Source organism: Eschscholzia californica, unplaced genomic scaffold, assembly GCF_041429995.1.
Source record: "Eschscholzia californica isolate CP2 unplaced genomic scaffold, dmEscCali1.0.p SCAF_4, whole genome shotgun sequence".
Classification (NCBI taxonomy): Eukaryota; Viridiplantae; Streptophyta; class Magnoliopsida; order Ranunculales; family Papaveraceae; genus Eschscholzia; species Eschscholzia californica.
The window spans coordinates 11256719-11276669 of record NW_028238461.1 but is presented as its reverse complement, the minus strand read 5'-3'; the positions used below and the strand labels follow the sequence as shown (position 1 = coordinate 11276669).

General features: G+C 35.3%; 1 protein-coding gene and 1 pseudogene across 7 annotated transcripts in view; both read left to right on the top strand.

Moving 5' to 3' along the window:
- Window positions 1-19267, top strand: part of LOC147542666 (uncharacterized) — a 35971-nt gene extending 16704 nt beyond the window's left edge. For 5 of the 7 annotated variants that reach the window (XM_086634694.1, XM_086634690.1, XM_086634696.1 and 2 more), the window contains 2 exons: window positions 18862-18918; window positions 19023-19267. In XM_086634694.1, coding sequence (XP_086490820.1) covers window positions 18862-18918; window positions 19023-19100 — 135 coding nt within the window. In that variant the 3' untranslated portion in view covers window positions 19101-19267. The remainder of the gene's footprint in view (window positions 1-18861; window positions 18919-19022) is intronic. The other 2 variants (XM_086634695.1, XM_086634689.1) reach the window with 1 other exon arrangement.
- On the top strand, window positions 10444-12201 carry LOC147542667 (large ribosomal subunit protein eL34 pseudogene; annotated as a pseudogene).
- Window positions 19268-19951: the final 684 nt, after the last annotated feature.

Here is a 19951-nt window from a genome sequence, read left to right as displayed (position 1 = left end):
TCAATAGACTACTACAAATATTAATATTTGAAAAAGACAACCCCATGGAAAAGTTCATGATTTCTAATGAATTTATTCTAATTTCCATTTATATTATTAAGTTTGAGAGGTTCCTAGTTTGAGAGGTACCAAGTTACAACATACAAACAACTTTTTATCATGTGAAACAGCAGTAAACATAAACATAAATTGGATATAACAAAGTTTGAGGCATTCAATTTGAGACATTTTATCAAACAGGTTGTGAGCGTATGAAGTCTATGCAGATTTTTATCACAAAAGTACCATATCAACTCCAGACAACAAAATAAAAATTCCCAGACAACTAAATAGATTACAAGACTACTCTCAATTTTGATTCCAATAGATGAATAAATTAAATAGATTACAAGACTTATTTCTCACATAGATGAAGCAACTACATACTTATTTCTAAGATTCCAAATCAAAACAGACCAAAAGAACTCATTTCTGATTTCAACAAAACTACTCTCAATTTTGATTCCAATAAAATAGATTAGATGAATAGACGAACATGAGAAAAAAGACGAACAGAAGCAAACTCACCTCGCTTCCTCTGCACTGATCATGGAAGGTGAAACGAATGAAAAATTCTCGAAATGGAGCAGCCACTGTTTTAATAGAAAAAAAGATTGAATAGATGTATCCGGCGGGAAATAGATGCGTTGGTCCTGGGAAACAGATGTGTCTGAATCCTTTCCCCAACTTACGTGGCTGAATCCTTTCCTCAAATGAAGTGGTCAAATCCAATGGTGGATGCTAGTGCTGACGTGGGACGGACGACCGGATTTATTTGTCCCAGTCAGCACCCATCCACCTATTTTATTATATAGATTGTCTTTCAATGATGAGATAATAATAATAATAATAATAATAATAATAATAATAATAATAATAATAATAATCACTATAAATTTTGTCTGTGGATTCAATATGCTGAAATGTCCTCAAATATTTTGTCCAAAAACCAAAAGTCTACAAGACATTTTTTTTTAGTAAAAAATAATTAAAAAAATGATTTGTAGACATTTTGTATATGAATCAAATATCTTGAAATGTCTATAAAGACATTTTGTCTGTGGACAGAGAAACACTAGAAAGAACAAAGAAACGAGAAGCTTATATAAATGAGAAATGTTTAATTCAAATATTAATTTTAAATGGAAACAGAGAATTAGACGCAATAATCATTTTTTTAACCAGTTCCCCCTGGTTTATTGGATGTAAAATGTAGCTGCAATTGCTTGGCACATGTTAACCCCATCATCTCTTGAAATGGCACATGTTAACCTACAACCAAATCATGCAAGGGCTAATATCTGCCCCAAAAGATGCTACCCCTAATTAAACATCTGAAAATTAGTCTTTCTTAAAATATTAATGAGGTGTACTGGGGGAGTGGGGGAGATCCCAACACTTCTACTTAATTATCACCAAGATATAATCAGCTGATTGTTCTGCATTAAAATACAAATCTTTCTTAAAATATTCAACAAATTACAATAAAATTCACTTTAGTTTAGCAGTCACATTTATAACTTTGAGACATGGTTTGAATCTAAACCTTGAGAAGAAGATATTCAAAAAATTAACAAACGTAAATTTTCACAAATGTCGAGAAGGTAACACCGGTCAAGATAAATGTTACTTAGAATTTTATATTAATACTTATATTCTTTAATGAATGAGTTCATTTCTAGTCTCAAGTTTTTCATGAATTGTGAGTATATTTTATCCTTAACTAAGTTGAAATCAGTCCATTCTTAATCTCAACTCTCAAGTTTTCTCAAAAACCGTCACCTATGGTTCCCAATAACGACGGTTTTATAAAAATCGTCGGTGATATTTCTCCCTAATACCCCGTTTTTTTTTATTAATAGGATTAATATAGTTTTTGTAGCTCAAATATGACCGTTTAAAGTTAAGCGCATCAATCAAATTTTTTTTTTTCTCTTCATTATACACCCAAATTCATTGCATAAACCAAACCATTCATCATAAAATGCTTCCAAACAAGAATAGTGAACTAACATAAGTGTATACGTAATTATTTATGAAAATAATTTAGAACATGATAATCCGATCATTTTTAAACATCTTTCCATTGTAAAACCAAACTAAAAGAACCTGAATCCCGAGCACGATATAAGCCCTTATATGCAGCATGGTACGTCATATCAACGTCCAGATTATGTGCTAATGAGAAAACGACACAGCTTCCTTCAACTAGGGCATTGTTTCCATCATACCACCAAAAATGGCAAAAGAAGAGTGTAGTGCCCCAGTAATTAACATCAAAACTCCAATCAAATTGCTCATTAAAAGGAAGTTTATGCACACCAAGATCATCGTCTTTCGACTGGCAGCGAAGATTCAATGGTATATTTCCTGGAAGCTTATTTACGATAGTCACCGTTCTGGCATTAGAGAATAATGATAACAAGGCAAGCAATACCAACATTAGAAAAATTTTGTAGATAGAACCCATAGTTTTGACTCAAAGTTGTAATTGTAATTGTATTGTGCTCTTGGTTTCTTGTATTTATACATAATAATGGATAAATCGTACCTCAAGATCCAAATTGATGGAAAGATTTCAAGAATATTCTAGTTAATCGAATCCTACTTCAAAAGTTCTATAATCAAATATTACTTTGAGATTCAATCAATGAAATCTTGTGCGAAGATTTCAGTATAGGGTAATTTCTCACATGGCCTCTTAAAAATAAGTATGTTTCCTGTGTGGCCTCTTAGTTTGTAAGAAATGTCGAGATCGTCCTGATCGCATTTTCCCCGCTCCTCCACTTCATCTTTCCATTGCCTCCACCTCACCTTATTCTCCTTCTACGAACTCGGAGGCGGAGCTACAGGTGGGCTAAGCCGGGCTGCAGCCGAGGTCTTCACACCTGTAGCTTCTACCTTGCGTTGAGTTTTTTTTACTGTGTTTCCCGGGTCTTCCCACCTGACTTATACTTTGCATTGAGCTTTCTTACCAAAGACTTCAATAGCCTAGTTGGTAAGACAAGAGGATTATATCCATGAGATCGTGTGTACGAGTCCCTTTCCCAGCAATATTTTTTTTAACTAGTTTAACATCCACAACTATTAACATCAACAACTATAACATAAATAAAGTTCTTCACTATTTTAAGCTTTAATTCTTGTGTATATTTCTCCTCTCATACTAAAATATTTAAGAAAAAATTCTTTTCGTACAAAGATTCTTATTAGTATTAAACCCAATAATGTCAATTTTGTATAAAAGATAGATATGGATCGAATGATACAATGATTCTGTGGTTTAGCTAAAATTCTAAACTTTTTCAAATATAAATGTGAACTAGCACTATGATTATGATCATTTATATAATTTGTTTTTTACAAAATATTTTTCAGATGCATGAATATTTAAGCTATTAAATTTTATCGGAGGTGTATAAAAATTGAAAATTGAAAATTTTCGTGAACCCTTAATATAAGTTCAGCTTGCCCATACTCAAATTCCTGGCTCCGCCTCTGTACGAACTTAGAAGGTCGTCAGAAAAAGATTGTCAGTCGGTGACTTTCTAATGCATGAATATTCAAATTTCTAATGCATGAATATTCTAATGCATGAATATTCAAATTCCTCTTAGAAGGTCGTCAGAAAAAGATTGTCAGTCGGCGAAAAAGATTGTCACAAAGTGGAGGCCAAGAAAGAATTAACGAGAACAGGGATCCTATATATATGAAGATATCCAACGGATTACCAAATATATATTTTCACAAATGTCAAGCAGGTATAACCAAATTGGTCAAGATAAATGTTACTAGTTTTATAATGAATTCTTTAGTAAATCAGTTCATTTTTAGTCTCAAGTTTTTCATAAAATGTTATATTTTATCTGTAACCAAATTGGAATCAGTTCATTCTTTTTTTTTTTAAGACAACTGTAAACATCGTATTATTTATAAGTCATGAGTTTACAGGTGGAAAGAAACGAAGCTACAACATAGGAGTTTAAAACAGAAAAGTGCAACATAATATATATGAAGATATCCAACGGATTATCAAATATATATTTTCACAAATGTCGAGAAGGTATAACCAAATTAGTCAAGATAAATGTTACTAGTTTTATAATGAATTCTTTAGTAAATCAGTTCATTTTTAGTCTCAAGTTTTTCATAAAGTGTTATATTTTATCAGTAACCAAATTGGAATCAGTTCATTCTTAGTCTCAAGTTTTCTCAAAAAACCGTCGGCAATGGTGCAAAATATTGACGGTTTTGTGAAAACCGTCGATGATTTTTTCCCTAACACCCTGGTTTTTTGTAACGCATATTTGATTAAGAATTTTTGGGTTTATAGTCCAAAAAACGGGTCCTAATAGTAGATATAATCCCCTCTAATCCTATAAAGGGTTTTAAAACCAAAAAAATAATATAAATGGATATCTAGTCCATTTGGTCTCATCTAGAGAGAAAACACAAATCTCTAGAATAAATATTATTTCATAATCCCTAATCTAACCTTTCCATATTTTATAACTGATTTATCTTCGAAATCTATGCATATCTTTTTTCATATTTATCTACCATATTTCTCTCCAATCTTGTTTATATTCAAAGTAAGGATATCTTCATTATTATCTCCCATATTTCTCTCCAATCATGTTTCTATTCAAAGTAAGGATATCTTCATTATTTTCAGTAACGGAAACTCTTTATTTGATCTCTCTAAAAAAGATTTAGTTGACAAACCTCCATTAAACTCAGAAAATCTTCTTCTTCTACATTATATTGCTGTCCAAATTCATCATTTATCAGGTTTAATACTTTCGAAATCTTTATAAACACCATTGTTAATATCTAATATTTCTTCTTATAACTAAAACCCTAATTATTTCGCTCTATTATAAAACGTATCAGATTTATGATACATATCTATAAGATCTGTTTGCTAATTCATTAACTTTGAATGTATGATGTTTATTTTCTCTCTCTAAAATTTTCATAACTGTTTAAGATCTGTATGTTTATTCCTTATTCAATGATTCCTTCAAAGTTAGTATGTTATGTTTGCATCCAGTGATAATATCATATTTCTTTAGATCTATGTTTAATCTTCTGTTGTTTCTGATATTTCGTGAGATCAGATTATCAATCATTAATCGAATGTTTGATGTTTATTTTCTTTCTCTCTCTTAAAATTTCATTTATGTTTTTTATCTTGATGTTTAATCCTTCAACTCGAGTTTGACATTATTGCAATCAATCATCATAGCAGATATCTTTAGATTTGTAGTTTAAGCTTAATGATATTCTCATTTTTTTCTTCAGATTTGGTTTTCAATCCGTACGGATTTATGAAACATTTGTTCTTTCGTACGGTTACTCATAACAGAATTTACAGTACATGTACTGTATCGTAAATTACCACAATTTATAGTAAATTATAGGTAATTTATAGAACATTACCCGTGCTTTAACACCAAAACAGTACTCATTTCATTAGTAGAAATACTTCGCTTTACTATCAAATCTCGTGTACTTTGCAATAAAGTATATATAATTTACGTATATCTTCATGTTCTTACCATTATGTATATAATTTACGTATAAGTGCACATAAATTATGTATTATTTATTTACCATTACGTGTACTTTTCACCCACAACAGTAGCCTTGATAAGTTTACCAAACTACTCAAAACATTCAAATGTTGTCAAAATTTGAAAAACATTGTATATAATTTACGAAACTGTACATGTAGTTTATAATACAATATATGATTTTTTTTTTTTTTCTTTAATGTATGTGTATTTATGTGTGTAGGTTTGATATACCAGATGAAATTTCAAAGAGAATCATCAAATCAAAGTGAGTCAACGAAACTAATGGAGAGTACATGGATGGGCACCATTTTTGAACCAAAGAAGATTTTGTACTTTTTTTTTGTAACAGAATGTAAATGATGAATGTAAAAGAAATTATGTGTAATTTATTAAACAAGACCCACATACATTTGATAAATTATGTTGTATACTTGACAAATGACGGTTTCTCGTCATAAATAATACATAATTTACGTATTTGTTTCATAATTTGTATTCTATGTGTATTTATGTATGAGTAAAAACGAAAACATATGTTGTTTTAATGTTCCCAGAAAAATATACTATTTCCAAAACTGAAAGTTAAGTGAGAGAAAGTGATATATATGTTTTGTATATTAACCCCCAAATCACGTTAAATTGATCCTAGAAAATATACTATTTCCAAATCTGCAAGTTAAGTGAGAGAAAATTGATTTGAATCGAAAAAAATTTACATAGTAAGAGAGAGAAAATTGATTTGGTTTCCAAATCTGTAAAGAGAGAGAAAATTGATTTGGTTACGATTTTTGTTGTGAATTGATTTGGAAATAGATTTGCTTTCCAAAACGGTTAGAAGATAGAGATAAATCAATTTCGGATTTATACGTTAGTTGCTTTAAATCCCCTAAATCACGCCCACATTAGAAACATTCCAAATTCACTATGGAAAATTAAAAATCCCGTGATTTTTGTAGGAGGGACATGGACGGTAGTTCTCTCATAAAGAATGGGTTATTATGTCCATAATGTAAAAGGACTAAATATCCATGTTTTGAGAAGATTGGATCATAAACCTTTTTTGAATATTATTTTGGTCTATATACCCACAGACCCTTTGATTAATAGGATTAATATAGCTTTTGTAGCTCAACTATGACCGTTTGACATGAAGCGCGTCAATCATTTTTTTTTTCTCTTCATTATACACCCAAATTCATTGCATAAACCAAAACAACTCATCTTAAAATGCTTCCAAAAAAGAATAGTGAACTAAGATTAGTGTATTATGAAAATAATTTAGAACACAATACTTGCTATCATTTTTACTACGTTAAGGTGGTAACATTTTTCCATTGTAAAACCAAAATAGGAAAACTTGCAATATGATATAAGCCCTTATATGCGGCATGGTACACCATATCAATATCCGGATTTTTTTCTAATGTGAAAACTGGATAACTTCCTTCAGCTAGGGCATTGTTTGCATCATACCACCAAAAATGGCACCAGAAGAGTGTTGTGCTCCAGAAATTAACCCTAAAACTCCAATCAAAATACTCATGAAGATGAAGTTTATGTTCACCAAGATCATCGTCTTTCGACTGACAGCGAAGATTCAATGGTATATTTCCTGGAATCTCATTTACGATAGTCACCGTTGTGGCATTAGAGAATAATGATAACAGGGCAAGCAATACCAACATTAAAGAAATTTTGTAGATAGAACCCATAATTTTTTACTCAGAGTTATAGTACTAATTGTATTGTGCTCTTGGATTCTTGTATTTATACATAATAATAGACAAATCATACCTCAAGATCCAAATCAATGGAAATATTTCAATAATATTCTAGTTAATCAAATCTTAAAAATTTTAAGTAATCAAATATTACTTTGAGATTTAATTAATGAAATCTTATTTCAAGAATAGGGTAACTTCTCATTCTCATATGGCCTCTTAAAAAAAAAAGATAGTCCCGTTCGCATTTTCCCCGTTCCTCCACTTCATCTTTCCATTGCCTCCACCTCACCTTATTCTCCTTCTAAAAAAAACTTACAACTTACAAGGTCGTCAGAAAAAGGTTGTCAGGCGGTGACTTTCTAACGACAACCTTGAAATATAGAGTTTTTTTCAGACCTTTCTTTCTCCTTCTTCTTCCACCACTGACACCAACTTTATCTCTTCCCACCCTCCCTCCCTCTTTCTCTCTCTCCCACCCTCTCTTTGTTCTGCCAAAAAAGAGAACCCCTTCGTCTAGAGCTGGGATTTTTAATGCAGACCAAGATGGCTTCCACTTCGTCTTGAAACAATGCGAAAAAAGGCTAGTTTTCATACGAAGTTCTAGAGATGAAGGTATTCCTTTTTTGCTTGAACGGAGTGACAGAGAGGGAGTGGGAGTGAAGGTGTTGGTAGTGAAGAAGAAGAGATAAGAATTTAAAGAAATTCTAAATTTTAAGGTCGGCGACAAAAAGTCACCAGTCGGGGACTTTCTGCCACAAACTTCTTAAGTTAAAGAAGGAGAGGTGGAGGAGAAGGAAAGATGAAGTGGAGGAATAAAAAAATGATGTGGAGGAGAGAGAGATATGAAGTGGACAAATAAAAAAAATTTGTAACAAGAAAAATTCCATAAGGGAAAATTGGAAAATTTTGACTAAAAATTGGGGGCCCCCAAGTAGAATTCCAAGCCACAATCGGGGGCAAATCGAATTGTCATACTTATAGGGACCAAGTCGGCCAATTGGTCAAAAAGTGGAAGCCAAGAAGGAATAAACGAGAATGGGGGATCCTAAACGTATGAAGATATTGGAATATATATGAAAATATTTGAAGCTACTCAGAAGATATATGAATATATTGGAGATTTGTGACGATCCTAAATATATAAAACTATATCTTTTGAATCTTCAAATATCTTGGACACCTTTTTACGGTTGGATCTCGTCTCTCCACCCGTCAGGTTAATAGGATCTTTTTTTGTTGCTCAAATATGACAGTTTGAAGTTGGGTTGTCATGTCATTTTTTTTCTTCCTTTTACACCCAAATCCATTGCATAAATAGAAACCATTGGTCATGAAATGCTTCCAGAAAAGAATAGAGAACTAACATTGCCAACAACGTTGGCCAGCTGATTATGTATTTACTTTGAAAGTCCGAAAGTCTCCGTTTCGATACAAGTAGAATCTATTATTTATGGACTTGTGTTAAACGATATAAATAAAGTAAAAATTTAAGAATGAATTTTGATGCCCCTACAATAGCGTATTAGTTTGGTCTCATTTTTTCGTTGATAAACCAAAATGTGGTCATATTCTTTTTTTTCTTTCCCTAACACAAGAGCATAGTTTCCTTCAAAGAGGTGATAAAACTTGCACCTGTGAAGTGTTGTCCCGTAGAGATCGACGCTAAATTTCCATTCGAACGTCTGGCCATGATAAATTTTATGTTCACCAAAATCATACTTTTTGGATTGATAGTGAAGATTCAATGATATTTTTTCTGAAATCTCATATAGAAACATCAATTGTGTCGCATGAGAGAAGGATAGGGCTGGAAAAAGTGGACCAAAAATTCGAAACTCTTCATGGACGCTCGAGTCTGTTAGAATCTATCGACATCAATTTGCAAAACATTTCTTTTTCTCCTCATTTTGCAATCAAATCCATTTCATAAATCGAAACCATTCATCATGAAATGCTTCCAAAGGAGAATAGAGAACTAACATTGACGTACTAATTTATTATTACGAAAACAATTTAGAACATGATACTGTCACTATTACTACATTAAGGTGGTATCATTTTTCCATGGTAAAACCAAAGTCGGTTCATTTTTATTTTTAATATAATATAAACCCTTACGTTGAGCGTGGTACAACAAATAACCGTCCCTATTTACTGCATAGTCCAAAACTGCATAACTTCCTTCAACTAGGGCATTATTTTCATCATACCACCAAAATTTGCACCAGAAGAGTGTTGTCCCCCATATATTAACACCAAATTTCCAGTCAAACTGTTCATGAATAGAAAGTTTATGTTCACCAAGATCATCGTCTTTCGATCTACAGTGAAGGTTCAATGGTATTTTTTCTGAAATCTCATTTATCAACACCACCTGTGTGGCATTAGAGAATGATGATAACACTGCAAGCAATAACAACATTAGAGAAATTGTGTAGATAGAACCCATAATTTTGAGTCAGAGTGGTAATATTAATTGTATTATGCTCTCTATTTCTTCTATTTATACATATCAATAGATAAATCATACCTCAAGATCCTAATTAATTGAAATATTTCAAGATTCCTGTAATCAAATATTACTTGGAGATTCTACTTAATGAAATCTTATTTCAAGATTTCCATTTAGGGTAACTTCTCATATGCATGGCCTCCTGAGAAAAATTCAGTCTCCTCTCGGCCCTCCTAATTTGTAAGAAATGTCATTATAGTCCCGTTAGCATTTTTTCCACTCTTCCACTACATCTTTCCATCTCCTCCACTTCACCTTCTTCCCCTTTTACAACCTAAGAAGGTCGTCGGGAAAAGGTTGTCAGATCCACAAGGATCCAACGCCTCTGGTCACGTCCCACTGCGATACCGAAAGAAACTTCGGTTGGCCGTTAGATCAAACACTTGTAGCGCGGAGAGAACGCAAACCGTCCAGATCTGGGCGTGCTCGCTTCGCGCATATTGTCCCCAAATGGATTCGTCTTATTTGTCGTTTAGTCCCTAAATTAACCGAACTACGTACAATATTCAAACTTGAATTTCTCATTTATCCGGAATCGGATTCGAGTGATTCTTGGCTCTAAGTTTAAGAGCTCGACGAGACGAATGCAATGCCGCATTTCGTTTCTGAGTTTCACGAGTCAAGTCGAGCCAAAATTAGAACCGATCCCAAAAGGAAATATGGAGGAGAAGGAAAGAGGAAGTGGAGGAGTGGGAGAGAGGTATGGATGAGAAGAAGAGAAGTGAGTTGACAAATAAAAAAATTTGTAACAACAAAAATTCGTGAAGGGAAAGAATAGAAAATTTAACTATAAAGTGGGGACCAAATGGGACTCTCACTCACAATTGGGGCCAAACTGAACTGTCGGATACGTACGGGAACAAAGTCAGTCAGTTGGTCACAAAGCTACTTGAAAATATATGAAGATCTTTGATGATATTTGAAGATCTTGAATATATGAAATGAAATCTTATGAATCTTCAAATATCTTACACTTTTTGGTTGTCGGATCATGTCTCTCGTCTTCTCAAACCATTATGTCAGGACACCGCTTTGTGGAATAAAAAATTTCGGGTTATTTCTCAAATAGCCCTCAACTTTGTGACCAGCTTCCTGCTTAGCCCCCCTACTTTATCAAAAATACTCAGATGGCCCCCTTTTTCAGATTCCGTTATAACAACGTTAACTAGTCATTATCTCTCTCTCCTCCATCTCATCTCCTCTCTCTGCCACCTCATCTTCTCGCCAACTCATCATCTTCACCGACGAAGGTTGCCGACCGGCCAATTTTCCGGTCGGCGACCTTCAAACATTAACAAAAAAAAAATTATTTTCTCTCTCCTCTCTCTAAAAAATAATATAAAATTTCTTCCCTCCTCTCTCTCTCTTCTCCCTTCGCCAGAGTGTTTAGAGAGAGAGGAGAGAGAAAATAATTTTTTTATGTTTGAAGGTCGCCGACCGGAAAATTGACCCAGTGACCTTCACCGGTGAAGATGATGAGGTGGCAGAGAGAAGAGATGAGAAGGATGAGAGAGAGATGATGACTAGTTAACAGTGTTACAACGGAATCTGAAAAAGGGGGTCATCTGGGTATTTTTGATAAAGTAGGCGGTTAGGCAGGAAGCTGGTCATAAAGTTGGGGGCTATTTGGGAAATAATCTAAAAATTTCTCTAGAGAATAAAGATTTGGTCAATAAATATTGATTCAGAGGCGTTTTGTTTTAGTCTAAAATTTGAGTTTATCAAGCATTGCCTCATAACCTTCGTCTTCTCTCTCTTATCCTTTATTTTTGCAGTTCAAATATTCAAAACTATGCTTTTATTTTTGTTCTTTCTTACATTTTAATAATCATGTTCTAAATTGCCCAAATCCTAAATGGGTATCTTTAGTTTCAGATGAAATTATCTCTTTTCAACTTTGATTGCATCTATTCTCTCTTTCTCACCCAATAAAAGTTTCAGTGAAAACGAAGAAGAGTGATAGCTCAAACTTAGGCTAGCCAAAAGTGGCGCAGAAATTAACCTATCGTTCAAGGTACAACTATGCTACCAAATCCCACCAAATTAGGGTTGTCAAAACCCCTGGCGGAAATCTGGTTTACCAAAGGACCAATAAGAGAGCTAGTGGTCTCAAGTGGCCTGTTACTGGGAAAAGAATCTAAGGGGTTCCTCACTTGAGACCTGCTGAATATAAGAGATCTAGATTGTCAAGGAACCGAAGAACTGTGAACCATGCTTATGTTGGGGTATTGTCTGGAAGCGTTGTTAGAGAAAGGATCATCTGTGCTTTCTTGGTGGAAAAACAAAAATGGTGAAAAAGGTATTGAAGATCCAGAAAGCTAAGGAGAAAACATTATCAAAGGCTTAGATCAAAAAAGATTTCGAGTTGTAGTTGCTCAAAAGAAGTTTTGACTTGTGAGATTGATGAATCATTATAAAAAAATGGTACATGTTTTGAGAGTGATCACAATTTCAAGTGTCTTGTTTTTCTATTTTGTGATCGGAATGGTGGTGGTGGAAAGTTGTGGTGATGGGAAGTTGTGGTGGTGAAGGTGATGAAGAAGATGAAGATTAGGGGCCAATGTTTGATCAAATGAGTTCTTGGACTAAAATAGAATATGGCCCGAGAATGTACAAAAAATACATGAATTCCGTATATTTATTTCCCGGAAACTAAAAACAAATCTTTTAACATCATGAAGCATATTCGAATTGGAAAAGAGTATGATAGTCACTTCATTGATCCAGAAAATAAGGCTGGAGGCCTAGTTATGTTCTGGAAACACAGCATCAAAGTCTCTATTAATTATTTTCGCGGACCAGAACATGATTCACTTGGAGATGATAGATAACCAGGATAATAGCCATAACTTTATTACGGGTTTCTACGGTAGCCCGTATAACAAAAACAAAATGAAACCTTGGAAACACCTCATCAACATTAACCCGGGCCCTGACATGCCGTGGTTGATTATTGGGGACCTCAACATTATTCTGGACCCGCAGGACAAAAGCGGGGGTAATGTCAATTCCAACTCTTTCACCCCAAAAGTAAACAACATTATTTCGAACCTGGAAATTACGGATATGGGCTTTCAGGGAAACCCATACACGTGGTCGAATAAGCAATTTGGTCATAATCTGATTCAGGAACGATTAGACAGAGCGCTGGCCAACCAGCCCTGGCTTCAGAAATACAACAACTCCGTCATCACTCACCTAGAAGGGATAGGGTCGGACCATCTCCCGATCCTACTTTCTAGTTTTGAGCCAAATAATCAGCTACCGAAACCTTTTAAGTTCATCCGAACCTGGATGTCCCACCCGGATTGTCAGGACTTCATTGCAGACAAATGGTACTCCAAAATCTTCCCTCCGACAGATATCCAAGCTAATCTGACCCACCTAAGCAAACACCTCTCTCAGTGGAATAAAAAGGTCTTTGGCAACATTGACAACCAAATAAACCACATTGTGACCTCTTTGCAGCTTTGCAATGACCATAACGAGTATATAGGTCTTAGTAAAAGACTAGAGGAACTGTACAAACTGCAAGAGAGCATGTGGAAGGAAAAATCTCGTAACAACTTCGTCTCGCTTGGAGACAAAAACACGAAATTCTTCCATTCTCAAGCGATTTATAGAAACCGAAACAACCGCATCTTTGCCATTAAAGACAATCTTGGTAACTGGCAGGAAAATATCAATGATATCCATTCCACCGTCTCGGCTCACCTTTTAAATATTAGTACCACGGATAATACTACCTTTGATCAGCAAATTAGTGACCTTTTCACTAATTCTATCTCGGATTCCCAGAACATTGATTTGACGAGAATTCCGGACAAAGAGGAAATTGAGGAAGCCATCAAGCACTTAAAGAAAGACGCTGCTCCGGGGCCTGATGGTTTCCCTCCTTTCTTCTTTCAGTCCAACTGGGATACGATTAACCAGGATATTTTTTTGATGGTCACTAATTTTTTTGAGACAGCCATCCTCCCAGAGGACACTAATCATACTAACATTTGTCTGATTCCCAAAACCTCGGCCCCTCAAACCCCGGCAGATTATCGTCCAATCAGCCTCCTTAATACCACCTATAAGGTTATCACCAAAATCATGGCTGATAGGTTCAAAAACACCCTTACTAATATTATTTCTCCTTTTCAATCTGCGTTTGTCCCTGGCAGGCAAATATCAGACAATATCATCATGGCGCAAGAAATCATTCACTCATTTAGAAAGTTGAAAGGTAGCAAAGGATACTTTGGCCTCAAACTGGATATGTCCAAAGCTTTCGACCGGATCGAATGGAATTTCCTGGTAGAAATCATGAGGAAATTGGGTTATGCGGAACATTGGATCCAGATGATCAAATCCTGCATTTCCACTTCCTCTATGGCGGTTCTCATTAATGGCAGACCAGGACTCAGATTTTACCCTTCCAGAGGTATCAGACAAGGAGATCCTCTTTCTCCTTTTCTATTCACTTTGGCGATGGAAGGTCTTAGCAGGCTCATCACTACAAACACAGGTACCTCTTCTTTCCTGGGTTTCCCAACAAATAATCCCGAGTTAGTTCGGACCCATCTTTTATTCGCGGACGACTGCCTAATCTTCGGCAGAAACTCTCTGGATAACATCGCAAATCTTAAGAATCTTCTTCGAATTTTCTGTGAATCGACGGGGCAAATGATCAATTATAGCAAATCTAATATTTTCTTCTCCAAGAACTCTCACCCAAAATTTAAAAGGATGATTACCAAAGCTCTTAAAGTAAAATATGCATCGACTTCAGAGAAGTATCTTGGCGCTCAGCTATTTATAGGGGCCACCAAAACAAAAGTCTTCAATGATCTTATAGACCAAGTGAACAAGAAATTAAACACTTGGAATCACTCTTTTCTTTCTCAGGCAGGCCGTACGGTGGTGATCTCTGCTGTAGCGGCAGCCGTACCCCGATATCAGATGCAATGCTTTGCACTCCCAAAGAGTGTAAGTAAACGCATAATGACTATTCAAAAGTCGTTCTGGTGGGGTAAGTCTAAAGGTATTTGTACTAAGGCGTGGAACTCGATATGTTTGCCTAAAAAAGAGGGAGGTTTGGGTCTGCATCTCCCAGAACTAGACAATAAAGCTTTCCTTAGCAAATTAGCGTGGAGATTACGAACAGAACCAAATGCCGCATGGGTCCAACTAATGAAAGCAAAATATTATCCAAATTCTGACAGGCCAATACGAGCAAAATCTCACAACTCCTGGATTTGGAAAAATATAAACAAATATAATGATCAAGTGAATGACCTGTCATGCTGGGAAACTCATTCGGGGAATGATATCAATATCTGGACGGATAAATGGATTCCAACCTTCAGCTCCCCGCCTCAAAATAGTTTCAACTCAAACCTTTATAAGGTTTCTCAACTCATTACCAATGAAACTTGGAATGAACAAATTTTAATAGAAAATTTTGATGAAAGTACTAGAAACATGATCAAAACGATCCCAATTGACAGTAACGGGAGAGATCAACTCAAATGGAAGTTAACGAACTCGGGAAATTTCACCATTAAGTCCATGTACTACCATCTTAGGAATCAAAATTCTAATAATCCCACAAATAATCATAACTGGAAGTTCATATGGGAGTTACCCTCTATTCCACGAATTCAACTTTTCATATGGAAAATTTGCACAAAAGCGCTACCGGTTAAAGTCAGAATAGGAAGATTTATCGGAAATGACCTGCTTTGCCCAAAATGTGCAGTCCCTGAAACGATGGAGCACGCCCTTTTACACTGCCCGATGGCAAAAAATATATGGTTCTATTTTAATGTAATCTCGGAGAATATTAGCTCAATCATAGATTGGATCTTCACTTGGCAAGCCTCGTTTCAAAACAGCTACACGGCCTCTCACAACCATTTCGCCACGATTCTCTAGAATATATGGAAAATGAGATGCGACAACTGCTTCCAACTTACGATATCGGACCCCGAAATTGTCATAAAAAACATCAAAAGCTTCCCTGAAAAACCCGTGCATAAGATCAAAACTAACTCTCCAAAAGTTACCGAATGGAAACCGCCAGACGCATCTTTCATCAAGATCAATGTTGATGCCTCCTTCACCTCTGTGGCAGACAATGCGGGCATCGGAGTTATAGTTCATAACGCGGACTCAAAATTCCTGGGAGCTCTCGCGTCCATGGAAAGAGCGAGGAATAGCGAAGAAGGAGAAGCTTTAGCCATTTTAAAGGGACTCATCTGGGCAGAAGAGAATAAACACAATAACATCATCATAGAAAGCGACAATATTAATCTCATCAACCATCTAAAAGATCGTAGGAAGGCCATTCACTGGTTCTCCAGCTTTCATATCACGAAGATCAGAGAAGTTATGAGAAGAGTGGGCAACGTGAAATTCAGCTACACTAATAGACTTCTGAATGACAAAGCCGACAAACTGGCTAAATGGGCGAGAAAGCATCAAAAGTCGAAGTCCTGGGCAGTTGTCCCTTCCTTTTTTATTAATTTGTATTGTAATAGTGTACTCGTTTAAGTGTTTATCTATGAAAGTTCTTAACAAAAAAAAAAACAAGTCATTTTTTCTCATCCCTAAACACCCAAATCCTTTGCATAAATGGAAACCATTCGTCATTAAATGCTGCAAAAAAGCAGAGAATCAACATTAGCGTATTAATTTATGAGAAATTCTATTCATCCTTCCATTTTCCTTCCTCAACCCTCCACCTGACGTGACGACATATCACTTGAGCGTGGAACAAATGGAGAGAATAGTGAGAATATACGCTCAAGTGCTATGTTGTCACATCAGACAGAAGGCTGGGAGAGGGACCAAATGGAAAGACGAATATAATTTCTCTTAGTTTATTATTACAAAATAAGTTAGAAAATGATATTGTTATTAGAAAAGAGCACTGATTGGATGATATCGAGCTCATACCCGCTCGAGTCATCAACGGTGAGAATTAGACGCCACTCTCCTGACATCTTTCTCCAACGTAAAAGCTATCATCAAATATTCACACAATTACCATCAATACCAATGAAACTTCCAACTTTTCTTACCAAAATGAAAATCCATCAACTTTCTCACCAATTTTCATTTGCCATCCCTTTAACTTTCATTTTCTCTTTGACTTTTGAGTTCAAGCTTTTACTTCTCATTTATTTTCCTCTTCTTTTTAATTTTTGTTTTTGGCATTTTGTGATTTAGTTTTAAATTTTTATTACCACATCGAGGTGGTCTAATTTTTCCATTGATAAACCAAAATCTGGTCATCTTCCTGATGAATATAATTGTTTACGTAAGCCCTGATCGATATGTCAATCATGGTACAAAGAATCCGACATTTTTATCATTCCACCTAATCTTGCACAAGAGCAGTGTTGTTGCTAAATTTCATTCAAATGGCTTAAGATAATAAATTTTATGCTCACTAGAATTGTCGTTTAGTGAAGATTCAATGGTAATTTTTTTCTTCTGAAAACGAACATCACTTGTGTGGAACGGGAGAAGAATATGGCTGGGAAAAACCCCTGAGAATTTGAAACCTATCATGGACACATATGTCTGTTAGAACCCTTGGACACCCTGAAACACGAAGGAGAGTCCAATCCGAGCGGACCGATGAAATAAGCGGGTTGGATTCGGATTTTTAAGTGCTACCTGACATCCCGCCCAATCCCAACTTGATCGAATTTGTCTGACATAACCCGCCTATAATTGCCCGCGCATTCAAAATTAGAGAGCGACTAAAAGTGGTTCAATCCCACGTCGTAAAGAGAGAACACATGTTTGGATGACCTTGGTCAAACTTCTATATATATATATATATATACTGTATGAGCAGGTTATATTGGTTACTGATTCTATGGCAGTTTACTTACTGCTTTCTGATTTTGACAAGCTTCCTCCTTGGACTGTTTGGCTGAGGATTAAGAGGCTTTGGTTTTCTCTTAAGCGTTGCAGAATCAAGCATGTTTATAGGGAGGTTAATCAGGCAGCAGACCTCCTGTCCAAGATGAAGCCTCGTGGTGAAATTGAGTTTGACCCTACTAACTGTGAGAATAGTCACACATGGGAGACTGGGTAACTAGCAACCAAGAATATAAAGTATAGGTCCTCTCCACTCATTGCCAATTGGTTTTGAGTTGGATGGCCACAAACTTAACATGGTATCAGAGCTAGGCCCACACGTGATAGGTTTAAAAGCCACACGTACTCCACGTCACCCGTAAAGAAAAAAAACACGTGTTAGGCTCAAAGAACGCCACACGTGAGGGAGCGTGTGAGAATAGTCCCACATGGGAGAATGGGTAACTAGCAACCAAGAATATAAAGTATAGGTCCTCTCCACTCATTGCCAATTGATTTTGAGTTGGATGGCCACAAACTTAACACTAACCTTCCACCTGACTTGAGTAAGATTGTGCTTGAGGATAGGAGTGGAAGAGTGAGATTGAGGAAATTTTGGGAGTGATTGTATAGTTGTTTTTTTCCTTTCTTGTTGCTTTATTGCTTGTTTATGTGTTTGGGTCTGGGCCCTTTAATCTCTGCTCATCAATGCAAAAAAAAATATATATACTGTAATTATGATATAATCCAACCTTAATAAGCTAATCTGAATCCTTCTACTTTTCATTTTTTTACTTGAATAATGACTAGAAATAAAGTAAGTACATGTTACAATGATCTTACACACACTTTATCATAAAAACAATCCATGTGAAATTATTGAGCTGTTCTTAGTCTGTTCTCTAGTGATTTTACCCTAATATTAATGTATTTTCATCACAGTATAGTTCAAGTATACTCTTTTGTAATAATAGGATACTAGGACGGATCTAGGAATTGAACCTTTCGTGGAACTTGATGGAGAAACTGCTGAGGTAGAAGTGAAAAGACCACTTGTAAGTACTACTTCCTTTTCATCTTTTTCTTGGTAGAAATCATACATTTACGGGTTTTCAACGCTTACATATATTTTTTTGGCCTGAAATAGGTTAGTTTAGAATGTCCTGCGTGCCATCACCATGAGGTTGAATACTACACGAAGCAGGTATCGATCTATCATATCATAATCTTCTTCCTCCTCTCTTTATAAGATGAACTTTGTCGGAAGAAGTCATTTTATATTGACCTATCTTTTCATGGTTTGTGCAGTTGAGATCGGCTGATGAAGGGCAGACTGTTTTTTACGAATGTCCGAAATGTGGATATTCTTTTAGAGAGAATAGTTGAATATATGTTATTGTTTTAGCATAACATAAGTTTTAGCCGAGAAATATATAAACCAGAAGCCTATCGTAGTTTATTTTTGAAGGTATGGAATCAAGTCTTAAAGGTCTTTGAACTTGAAACTTGTAAACCCAAGTTAACCAAAAAAACCAACTTTTTTTTATTTGAAAAATAAAACAAACTTAGTTACTCATCCTGCTTTTATATCACGTATTTACACTAATATTTCAACACTTCATTTTAGAACATGTAGAAAATTAGTTTGTGAAAGCGAGAGGAAAAAATTAAGAAGAAGAATATTAGATGAAAGTATGAGAATTGATGAGCTATGGACTTGCCGACTTGAAGATGCATCACTATTTAGTTGTGACTTAATGAGAGTCAAGAGGAAAGAGAAGAACTGATGTTGAAGAAGAAAATTGAAGAAGATTAGACGAGTAGAAGAGGGGGAGCCAACCGCGAAGAAGAAAAAGAACACGAAGGATTGAAAGGCGAGAAAAAAAATTACGGGTTGTTTAAATATCCACCGTGCCCATCATATACTTTTTCATGTACACAAATAAGAGACATCAACACACGGTTTGGTTCGGTTATCTATCAAATAAGCTCGTGCCCCGAACCAAACCCCTCGGTTATGGCCTTTTAATATTCGAACCACTCCATCACAACAAATCTAAGATATTCCTTCATAACATTTTAACATAGAGCCAACACAACAAATTTAAGATACAACCATGAGTGAAAGCTTGTAAATTCCATTTTTGAATTTCACTTATTTTCTTCATTGGCACAAAAATACTTCAAAGGAAGATCACAAATTCATCTATTTGAGTTTAATCCATCTCAGAATTAAG